Source organism: Lithobates pipiens, unplaced genomic scaffold (assembly GCF_037356315.1).
Source record: "Lithobates pipiens isolate NorthernLeopardFrog02 unplaced genomic scaffold, aLitPip1_a1.2 Scaffold_1, whole genome shotgun sequence".
NCBI classification, from domain to species: domain Eukaryota; kingdom Metazoa; phylum Chordata; class Amphibia; order Anura; family Ranidae; genus Lithobates; species Lithobates pipiens.
In genome coordinates, this window is record NW_027507685.1 from 209,333,327 (window position 1) to 209,345,694 (window position 12,368).

Here is a 12,368-nt window from a genome sequence, read left to right on the forward strand (position 1 = left end):
ACAGTACTGGTACTCAGTTCATACCTCTGGTTGGTCCTTTGATTGGTATGCCAGCTTGTACCCTCTCAATACACCATTTAGGGGGGGGTTTGGCTCCCTCCACGTCACAAGGGTAATAGTGTCATTCTTTATTGCTGTGACATTTTCAGGTGGACCAGATGGAACTACAGGAAGGAACAAAAGTATATTATAAATGAGGGATCTTGACAGAGAACATTCAGTCACATAAAGAGAATTTTGGATTGGATTAGATAGTATAATGGATTAACCTACCGATTGTAATGTGAACATCCCTGCAAATTATACCCATAATGTGGTCATAGTCTGCAAAATTACTGTGAGCTTCTAAATGATTAAGTGTGTAGTTGAAGGAGCAGTTAACATAATGCACAGATTGCTACATATGCCACGTACACATGATCGAATTGTCCGGCGTACTTAGTCCAGCAAACAATCCGGCGGTTTTTCCACCGAACGGACTTGGCCACACACGGACACACGGAAAGTCCGGCGTTTGCTAGCGCGATGACGTACAGCACGTACGACGGGACTAGAAAAAGGAAGTGCAATAGCCAGTAGCCAATAGCTTCCTTTTCGTACTTGCTTCTGAGCATGCGTCATTCTTAGTCCGCTGGACTAGCATACTCACGAACGTATTGTCCTCTGAAACCCAAGTCTGGCGGAAATATTGGGCTGCAAAACTACTTTCTAAGGGCGCCGGACTTTACGCTGAAAAAGTCCACTGAATCCCACACACGTTCGGATTGTCCGGTGAAATGCGGTCCGGCAGGCTAAGTACACAATTTGATCATGTGTACGCGGCAATAGTTAGATTCAACAACTAGTAAATCCCCAAAAAACTCCCAATTTTCTTCGACAGAGTAACATCCCATACACACTATACAACTTTTGTTGTCTGATTTCCGTTAGATTTACCAAAACCATATAGTGCAACGGCCTGCCTGATTGCATACAAATTGAAACTCTTAAGCCCCATACACACTACCAGTTTTTCTGCTGAGGTTTTCCTTCAGGTTTACCAAAACCATGTAGTGCAAGGGCCTGCCTGATTGCATACAAATTGAAACTCCTAGGGTTTGACCTCATATTATATGGTTTTAGTAAATCTGAAGGAAAAACTCAGCAGAAAAACTGATAGTGTGTATGGGGCTTTAAGGTATGACCTCATATGGTTTTGGTAAATATAAAGAAAAAAATACTACAGAAAATTGCATAGTGTGTATCCAGCAAAATGAAGAGTTAACCCATACGTGTTTCACTGGTGTCTGGTGGACAAATTTAAATTAACATGGGTTCCAACACTTGACAGGTTGGGCAGACATCTGCCCATCTATAAAGCAAAAAACACCCACACTAGTGAATAAATGTATATGTGAAACCCATATTCTACTATAAGTGCAGGTGCTGTAAGAAACCAACAAAAGGTTACAAGTAAAACCAAATTTTGCATCTGTATGACGAAATGCGGTGGACGTGACTTCTGGTTACGTTATTTCTGGTCGGGTGGTACGCACGCTGGATCACCAGCAGTGCTTCTTGGTACACTTGTATGAATGCCCAACACATTTTAACCTATTGTAACTGTAATTTTACCTTATTTTAAGGTCTTAATAAACAGTATTTCACTATAGGAGGCTTCCCTTCTCCTCTTTGATGTTCTCTTTTGCCAACACTGGGAGGTTTTTGGAGGACTTTGGAGACAAGCAGAGTTGGTGGCCAATAATTACCTGAGGATACTTATCGGATTGAGCATATGGTTCATGCATCACAGTAGTACTGGTCCTACTCCCGGATGTGTATACCATAAAAAATGCTATTTAACTTTTTTGTGTACACAAGAAGTCAACTATTTCTGGTGAGTGCAGTACATGTTGGCACGGGGTGAAGTGAAGCACATATTGGTAAAAGTTGGCCACCCTCTTGTCTCTGCCTCCCCTGGTCTCAGCATTCAGCAGGCTCTGGTAGCTTACTCCAGTCCTCCTACAGACCCTGCACTTTCTGCTTGCCAGTGACACCCCCAGCTTCTTTCAGGCAGCAGCACAAGGTAAGGTGGATGCACTGTGATGTAAGGAAGGGCAGGGACTCTTGCCTTATGATGGTGAGGGGGGGGGCTCTTGATATCTGATGTAAGGAGGATTGGGGTGCTCTGGACATCTGCTTTTAACCGGTTCCCGACCAGCCGCCGGAGTTTTAGAGATCCCGGTTCTCTCAGAGGAGAGGAGACAGCTTGTGTGTTCATACTAAGTATGAACACCGATCTCTCTCTCCTCCTAGTCAGTCCCATCCCCCCACAGTTAGAACACACACTATGGAACACAATTAACTCCTTGATCGCCCCCTAGTGTTAACCCCTTCCCCGCCGGTAACATTTTTACAGTAATCAGTGCCGTTTTATAGCACTGATCCCTGTATAATTGTCACTGGTCCCAAAAATGTGTCAAAAGTGTCAGATGTGTCCGCCGCAATATCGCTGTCCCAATAAAAATCACTGATCATCGCCATTACTAGCAAAAAATAAATAAACAAAAATGTCATAAATCTATTCCTAATTTTGTAGACGCTATAACTTTTGCGCAAACCAATCAATATACGCTTATTGCGATTTTTTTTACCAACAGAAATGTAGAAGAATACATATCGGCCTAAACTGAAGAAATGTTTTTTTTTTAAAATGGGATATTTATTATAGCAAAAAGTAAAAGATATTGGGGTTTATTTACTAAAGGCAAATCCACTTTGTGCTACAAGTGCACTTGGAAGTGTAGTTGCTGTAGATCAGAGGGGGACATGCATAGAAAATAAAAAAATTGCATTTTTGCTTGCACATGATTGGATGATAAAATCAGCAGAGCTTCTCCTTATTTCAGATCTTCCGCTCAGTATCTAAAGCGACTGCACTTCCAAGTGCACTTGTAGTTCAAAGTGGATTTTCCTTTATTAAATTAACCCCACTGTGTATTTTTCAAAACTGTCACAAATTCTTTTGTTTATAACGCAAAAAATAAAAAACGCAGAGGTGATCAAATACCACCAAAATAAAGCTCTATTTGTGGAAGAAAAAAAAGACATACATTTTGTTTGAGTACAGCATCGCACGACCACGTAATTGTCAATTAAAGCGACGCAGTGCTGTATCGCAAAAAATGGCTTGGTCATTGAGCAGCCAAATCTTCCAGGGCTGAAGTGGTAAATTATTATGAGAATAATACAATTCTCTGCCAGTTGAAAAGGAGGGTCGCACACCCCTGGTATCATCCACAAGAAACTTTATTGGAGACTGCTCAGACAGAACACAATGACAGAACCATGATCTGTCTTTCAGTCACCAATAAAGTTTCTTGTGGATGATACCATAGGTGTGCGACCCTTCTTTTCAGACTTGCATCATCTGCAATAAGTGTGTGCTCCGTGGTAGTCTGCACCTGCCCTTCACAGATTCTTAAATTATTAATAAAACCAGTAATAATCGAATGCAGAGGCAATTATTTAATATAATAAAGAGTAGATACATTTATATAGTCTTATGGATACAACCGGCCCTATGAGGGCAACCATAATGCTGATGCAGCCCGCAATGAAATTGAGCTTGACACCCCTGCTGTACATATTTAGCATTACTCCTTGCACTGCCTTATCAAATAAACCATGCTCTAAAATTCACATGCGTCATCGTGAAAGCCAAAACCACTCAGCGAATCTGCCAAGTATGAGGTTGACATATATTGTAATTAGGTGGGCTTCTAAACTTAGCACATGTCCCTATTTCACATCAAAATATACTAAAGCACAACAGGTGGGGAATCCTGCCTTGGCCAAGGACTCCAGCCAAACTTTACGGGAGGCGTTAAACCCTCTTCAACTCCCTGAGACCTTTTTATGGAATTCCCTGCATTGTGTATCATAATAATTACTAATTTCCATTTTTACTTTCTAGTCACGGAATGACAACTCTGGAGCTGTGGAGAGACAAAGAGATTCAGACAAAGGAAAGTGGTAAAAAAAAAAAAGAAAAAAAAGTGAAGTGAAATAAATGGACATATCAGAAGGAGAAGTGGAGAGACGCTGGGCCCACCACTACCGGAATTGTGGCAAGGGTGCTGACACAGACAGAAATGTGTGTGTCTTGTATACTAATTAACCTGGGGGGCCCGAGCTGAATAGGAGCCCCTCTGAAGGGTTCAGTTGCTTTCCTTCCTCTGCTAGGAGAAACACAGACACCAAGAAAACAGAATTACATGATGGTTGAAACAGAGACAGAAAAAAGAAAAAAAAACTAGAGACAAGTTCAACACAGAGATACTTGGAAAGAATGTCGACGTGGTACACAGACAAGCTGGTACACTTAAGAAGCAGCTGTAATTTCAATAAAGTTGCTGATTTAAAAATAAGCTGTGAAACCAACGAAAAAATAATATTTAAAGTCTAAGGCCGCGTACACACGGGCGGACTGTTCGTCCAACTTTGTCCGCTGAACAGTGTTTCAGCGGACAGTCCGCTCGTGTGTGGGCTTCAGCGGACAGTTTCAGCGGACAGTCTGACGAACAAAGTTTTTCGGAATTTCCATAAGACTGTCCGCTGAAACTTGGTTTGAGCGGACAGTCCGCTCATGTGTAGGCTTGTTCCTCAAACTAAGTTCCGCGCATGCTCAGAAAGGATTTACACGCCAAAGGTTGCATTGCAGTGTATAGGACTTCAAATCTCTCGTCCCGTCGTACGTGCCGTTCATGTCATCGCGCAAGTTTTCAGCGGACTGTTCGTTCGTCGTGTGTGGTCAAGTCCGCTCATGCTAATTTTGAGCGGACTGTTTGTCAAACTGTTTGACGAACAAAGTTGGGCGAACAGTCCGCCCGTGTGTACGCGGCCTTAGTTTAGTTAAAATAAAAATTAAAAAGTCAGCACAAGCAACGGTACTTAAATTCAATGCACATTGTCCCTAATGGCTGATTTCTTAGTTTAAATCTAAAGTCCTCTGCATCCCCCCATACTCCTGTAGCCCTAATCCTCCAGTGCTGTGGGCATTAATATGATTGACTTGGTCTGTGACAGGCATTCATCAAGAGTGCCCACTTATTATGGTCATCCTTTCTGCTCCCCTCCTCCATTAATACTGTATGCAGTGTTACCCCGCAGGAGCCACTGGTAATTTGGGCCTATTTCCCCATTCTCAACATACACACACAGCATTTTCCGCATTCTTTCTCTGGTTTAAAGATCAGTCTAGGGGTTTCTTTTAGGGTTTTTATTAGAATTTGGATAGGGATGGGGAGCAAGGGATATCCCAGAACTGTAGAACAAAAGAACCATAAAAAGCTCTATTTCTGAGCTTGTCTTGCTGAGAAATTCCTCATCAACAATCCTGTGATAAGTTCTCTCCCTCACCCAGACTGGCTTGTCCATAGAAGCCTCCCAAATGTATTTGCTCCTAGTTGCTATAGGCAACTGCTGTGTAATGTTGGGAAGAAAGGCACTATTTGTTGGGAAAATTCCTTATGCTGCGTACACACGACTGGACTTTTCGAGGGACTAGGTCCGACGGACTTTCGGCAGAGTTCTGATGGAGTTCTGACGGACTTTCCGAAGGAACGGACTTGGCCACACACAATCACACCAAAGTCCGACGGATTCGAACATGATGACGTACGACTGGACTAGAATAAGGAAGTTCATAGCCAGTAGCCAATAGTTGCCCTCGCGTCGGTTTTTGTCCATCGGACTAGCATACACACGAGCGGATTTCTCGGTAGGAACTGGGTCCGGCGGAGTTCCAGCGGAAAAATTTGAAACATGTTCCATTTCTAAAGTCTGTCGGATTTTTGCAAAAGAAAAGTCCGCTGCAGCCCACACACAATCGAATGGTCCGCTGGAATCGTTCCGTCGGACCTTTGATGTCGAAAAGTCCGGTCATGTGTACGCGGCATTAGTGGCGATATTGCAGTGATCCCTCTCCTTACAGAATAGCTTGGATTCATTTACAGTCCTCCAATTTCTTGATTTCCACCTGGTTGCTATTGGCAATTGCTGTATACATTGGGAGAAATATCCAGGATGAGCTCCCACAAGTAGTGCTACCCCCACAGGAGCCAATTGTAATCTGGCCTATTTCACCTACTCACAGCATATGCTGACAGGCACACAGCATTTTTTGCATTTTTCCTCCGGCTCAAAAGATCAGTCTAGGGGTTTCATTTAGGGTTTTTATTATGACAGTAACTTGAACTCTATGAATGGAGGACAGGCAGATATAAATGATACTGGACTACAACTCCCTTCCCAGGCCCTGCGCCCATTACACAAACAGGTGCATGGCCGAGGAGTTTTGCAGCAGGGTGGGCAGAGCCTAATGGCAAACTCTGAGCAACTAGTTCTCTATCAGGTCCACTGTGCCTGGGATTGACAGTAGATGACAGTGGGCTGACCCCATAGCCGCTAATGAGACCAATAGTTGTCTGCTGACATCAGGTGCAGCAGCCACACAATTGAGTTGTTTGGGGGGGGGGGGGGGCAATGGGGATTCTGAGAGACTAAGTCCACTTGCCTTGTGATTGACAGTGGGTGGATTCCAAAACAGCTATTAGACTCAAGAGCGACTATGGAAACCACCCACTGCCATCCGCTGTAAATTACAAGGAAGGTGGACTTGAGGGGGAACTAGTCTCAGAGTTCAGGATCAAACCATTGTCTGTACCTCTGCCTCACTGGTTGCTAGGAAGCTGTCGACCTCTGCATCCTAGCAACCAGTGAAGCAAATATAAAACACAATAAAATAAAGTTAACACAACACCCCCCCCCCCCAAAAAAAACCTCTGCCTTTCTGTGCGCTAATTTTGAGCTGGTCTTAATAACCTTCAGTTTTGATTTCTGCAAATATTTTGAATTTGTCATGTCCACAACACCACATCATAAAAGTGATGCAAATCAAAACTACTGAATCTGTCATATGTGTCGGATCTGTTACTGAAACTGTCACTAATCTTTCATGAATGTAGAGTTACCTTCGAAAGAGCCGCTGTAATTTAACTGGTTAGTTTGCAAGGTTGGTGCAGAGGCAGCCAGGCACACAGCAACAGTTCATTCACTCCGGCTCAGTAATCCTTCCTGCTGAAGAATTTGGATGGGGTGTTGGGGGATATAAGATACTCCAGGTTTACTAAATACTTGCAGGAGGACTCTCCATTTTGCTAAGGTTCCCTGAAAAATTTCTATGCAGTAGCAAGTACAGATAGCAGAACTGAGTCCCTTTTTCAAAACTACCCTAGACAGAACTACCATTGGCTCTTCCACCCAAAGGAATACACCACACAGTCACTAGAACCCTGAGCACTGGTCAGTACTCACAATGTCACAGGATCACTGGATGCCTCCTTCCAGTATCCACTGCACACAGTGAGGGAGAGGTTAAGGCTCAGAACGCCACAAGACAATAAGACCTCTTCCAACTTTCATGGGGTACTCTTCAGTGAGCTCTCCATACCAGGTCCTTTGGTGAAATTTTCTTGATTAACTTCAGATTTTAGAAGTAGACCTCCCAGCTATTTCACATCTAGGACCTCAATGAACATGCAGCACACTCCAGCATTCTACCAGGAGGGACAGAGTGGGGTAGAGAGCCTTAGGATGGGAACTCCTCTAGTAGGACAAGGGCCTGGCTGCTTCAAGCCTCAGACCGTTTATGAGCTTTTCAGCCACCTACTGGGTCCGTCTTCCCAGTGATTGCCTGAAGAACAATAAATATCCAGGCTGCCCATTTGCCTTGTCCAGCCTCATATGTTCCAGAAGCCTCTAGAAAGCAAGGGAGAGCAATCAAACCTGTACCCTGTGAAATCCAGAACAGCCAAAAGCAATCTACAGTTGCTACACTGATTACAGAGGAGCCAGAAACCAAATTTGTCTAACATCCTAGCAACCTAACTAGGAAGGTGCTACAGGAATTCTGCACAGGATGTTTTTAAAGGTCAATACCACCAGAAAAAGTGTCATAGATTCTTTATTGAATATATTTCAGCATAGGCCACTCCTTCATACCTCCTTCCATGGTTTCCATAGCAACCCATTCAGTCCAGTGGGACACCCCTTCACTGTTCAGACAGGCCACGCGGACATCATATATTGTGTAGGGAGCCAGGCCGGTGATTATGTGGCTATAAGGAGGCACATTAATGTTCTGGTTATAGATCTTGTGATGGGGCACCAGGCCAAGATGATTGTGAGGTGTGGTAGCCTAAAGAAATAAAACCAAGAGTTAGATACCTGCCACAAACAATGTTGTATCGATGATTTTTTTTAAAATAACTTTGTGAACAATATGTAACTAACCGGCTTGACACGCCAAACTATTTTTTATGTGTACATAATATGTATGTGTCATATCCTTGTATAATAAATTGATATTTTATGACTTATGTATTATGTCTCATTTAAAGTCTAATGGGCAACTATTGTTTTTGTGTATGATCTATACATCGGGCTGTTATTATAGGCATCTGGTCACTTTTCTGCTATTTCTAACTTTGCGAAGGAAATAGCAGTGTTCTTTTTGGCTGCATATTTGCCTTTATAATAAGTACTACAAATAGACATATTAAGAACTTGTTCATTCAGATGTGCATCTATTATTGCCACCCCCTCTAAAAAGTGATGGTGGTGGATCGCTTTTCAGAGAGTGTTTGACTGGCGATAAGAAGGCGACTTGTCACCTCTTCTCTGCTTGTTTTAAAACTGAAAATGCCAACCCAAGCACTGCACACTGCTGCTGGGTGGTTGCATTGACCCCCATTCACTTCAATGGGTCACATTTGCCAATGGTACCGCCCACCAAATGCGACATGTGGTTTCATTTTTGGCATAGACGTGAAGCAAAGCATTGTGACCATTGCATATGTACAGCTCTGAGTATCTGCATTGCCTTTTTCAGACGATTGTTCAACCACCTGGGCCCAGCCTCTCAAGTGAACAAGCCCTTATTACCATATTTTATTAAACAATTATTATCCGGATTTGAACTTTAAAGTGTATGTGATAGTAAAAGTTTGTATTGTAGTTGTGGATGAAGTAGAGAGAGGTTAGAACCTTTGCCAGGTTTTTATCTATGTCCTAGTTCAGAGGTAGGCAACCTTGGCCCTCCAGCTGTGGTGAAACTACAAGTCCCATGAGACATTGCAAGACCTTCACAGTCATGACTCCTATAGGCAGAGGCATGATGGGAATTGTAGTTTCACCACAGCTGGAGTGCCGAGGTTGCCTACCCCTGTCCTAGGAGAGATTCACTCCTCTATTTATCCTGGTGATTATTGTCTTTGAGACAGAAGGAGCACTTTCACCCTCTTCCAGCTTTCAGCGCTGTGACAGTTTGAATGACAATTACACAGTCATGCAACACTGTACCCAAATCAAATTTCTATAATTTTTCTTTTTAGAAAGATAGAGCTTACTCTTGGTGGTATTTACCACCACTGGGGTTTTTTATTTATTTTTTGCTATATAACCAAAAAATAAAAAAATATTGGAAATTAAAAATATATATATATTTTTCTTAGCTTCTATTATAGAATTTTGCAAACAAATAATCTTTTTTTCATAAGTTTTCTAAATGTACATTTCTTTGATAAAAATAACCCAAATCAATGTATATTATTCTTTTTTTTTGTTTGTTTTAAATATTTTTATTCACCAAATGTTCATACATAGTATTATCATAGTGCAATAAACAAGGTTAGATGTTAAAATATATCCAGATCAATAATGTTTGCATATACAATAAAGATTGTTCTTCACCTCCATGTCATGTTTTTTGTACATTCAGCTTCTTTTTTTTTTTTAATTATGTCAAAACCAAACCAACTTGAACCAGAAGTACATAAAAAAATAAAATAAAATGTATGTTTCTATAGATAAGACAATTTTTGCCCATATAGTACTTCATAGTCCCAAGGGGGATGTCTCCCTGCACAATGTATATTATTCAGTCTATCTAAAAGTTATAGAATTTACTATATATATATATATATATATATATATATACACACATATATATATATATATTATATATGTTTATATTTTATTACATACTGTCACCAACCAGAGCAGTGCAGTGTTATCATAGTCTCTGTACTACTCCCGAGGGGGGGTATCAGGATTTTTTTGTGATTGCTTATTACAGTGATGATCACTGTAATAGGCAATCGTTAAAAGACTGCGTAGAGGTTTCAATCATCAATCCTTGTGTACTACTGTGATTGGTTACAGCTATGACATGGTACAGGGCCACTGTGATTGGCTCTGGAACCATATGATCACTGTGACCAATAACAGATCTCGCACAGTAGTAAAAAATGGGAGCATTGTTTACTAATGTTCACGTGCGATCACATTGGTACCTGGATTACTCACAGCAACCGCATACAAAAATCAGTGATCGTCTGTGTCCTGTGGACACAGAGGGTCACAGTTTCTGCCGCTCAGCGGGCAATTTGGGAGGACTTATGGGTACGTCCAGCTGCATTGGCGCTGCTCCCGTCCAGCCAATTATGTGCTATGACAGGACATGATGAAGTGGTTAAATGACAGTGATTGATTCACTACCAGTGAATGTTTGGTGAAAGTCACATATAAATATAGCCTTTTAACACATATTTTATAATTAATATTGTATATTTTTGTATTAATGATGTCATTAAACCACAAAGTTTCACTGACTATTCCCTATTATTAGAATACAAAGTAATTGTTGTCACTCTTCCTCACTGTGATAAATTCTTGTAACATAGAAAAGTCCCCAAGAGACCACAGTGGTTCAGCAAATGAGGAAACGCGAGAGGCAAAGGAAATAAAAACTTGCAAGTGGGATTCAATTCTCCAAAACGAATTGTGTCGGAAACATTCTGAAATGTACCATGTAGGGTACTTGCACACGGTACTGATGTGTCTGAACGTCAGATTCCTGGCAGAAAATTCCTGCGGAAAAACACAAGGCAGGGTCGTATAGTAAATGTGCATATTTGCACATTTTCGCATGAATGCATACACGTGCATAACAATTCTTCTAGCTTTTCTTGGGGTAAGTATACATAAGTATATACGCATATGTGAGCTTATGTGCATAAAATGCTGTCCAGAAGTGGCGATTTTTGTATTTTTTTTCCATCTATATGCAGCGCAAGTTTACATACCTGTATATAGGCCTATTAAAAACAATGGGTTGCATTTTGATCAGTAAAGAAATAAAACGCCTGATTGTCTAATTAGCCCTGGGACTGGATGTGGCCCTTTGCTTGCCTCTATCTGGCCCTTGGGGCACTATTCCATCCACAAATGACACCAAGATGGGGTACCATTCCTCCCACTAACACCAGTTGTGGGATATTATTCCTCACACTGGCACCAATGATGGGGTGTTATTTCTCCCACTGATATCAACCATCCCCGGCTGGTGAGAAGTCTGCTCTGGTACTGGCCTCAGCTTACTTACATTGGTCTGCGGTAGCAAGATGGATGGTCCCATAGTTGCAACAGCTTCCCCTCTACCTCTGACCACAATTGGAACCATTACTTCTGGTTGGACTACAAGCCCGCAGTCCCAACCCTATGCTGCTCTCCTTCTTCTGGATAGGCCCCCAGACAGCCTAACAGCCAGATGTCCCCAGGATAGGCCTAAGGCTTACAGCCTAACATAACATCCACCCAGACAGCCGTCCAGGTGGCACAGAACCCTGATCACCTGACTCCACCCAAATAAATAGGCTGTCCCAGCAGGCCAAGGGACCCAAGAAAATCCCAGCCCATTGGCTGAGACACCCTATTCATTCCTAATCTGTCCATGCTATGCCCTTGTCTTATCCAATGTCACCAGATACCAGGCCACCTAGTGACAGAAGAGAGAAGTGCAACAATTCCAGAATTAGGGGGAAATCAATTGATCTCCTAACAATTGGCCAAGACAAATATCGCCGGGCAACTAAATTTAATAGCAGCCCTGCCTAAACATCAGTCTTCTATATCAGTAAGCAGAGCTTCCCCTCATTTACTAAGCTCCGGAGCAACTGCACTTGCAAAGTGTATTGTTCTATTATATCCTATAAAGACATAGAACATTATATCTCCAATATGACTTGACCACTGCATATGATCCTAATATAATTCTATTACCGTATATACTCGAGTATAGGCCGACCCGAATATAAGCCGAGGCCCCCAATTTACCCCCAAAAAAACTGGCAAACTTATTGACTCGTGTATAAGCCGAGGGTGAGACATGCCTGTCCATCCCTGTGTGTGTGTCCGTCCATCCCTGTGTGTCCGTCCATCCCTGTGTGTCCGTCCATCCCTGTGTGTCCGTCCATCCCTGTGTGTCC

The 12,368-nt window shown here is 42.2% G+C and overlaps 1 protein-coding gene across 2 annotated transcripts in view; it reads right to left on the reverse strand.

Annotated features, from left to right (window-relative positions):
* Nucleotides 1-12,368, reverse strand: part of AXL (AXL receptor tyrosine kinase) — a 129,905-nt gene that overhangs the window by 44,666 nt on the left and 72,871 nt on the right. For both annotated transcript variants that reach the window (XM_077481279.1, XM_077481268.1), the window contains exons 7-8: nucleotides 8,044-8,239; nucleotides 25-164 (exon numbers count right to left, since the gene is read on the reverse strand). In XM_077481279.1, the coding sequence (XP_077337405.1) occupies nucleotides 25-164; nucleotides 8,044-8,239 (336 nt within the window). The remainder of the gene's footprint in view (nucleotides 1-24; nucleotides 165-8,043; nucleotides 8,240-12,368) is intronic.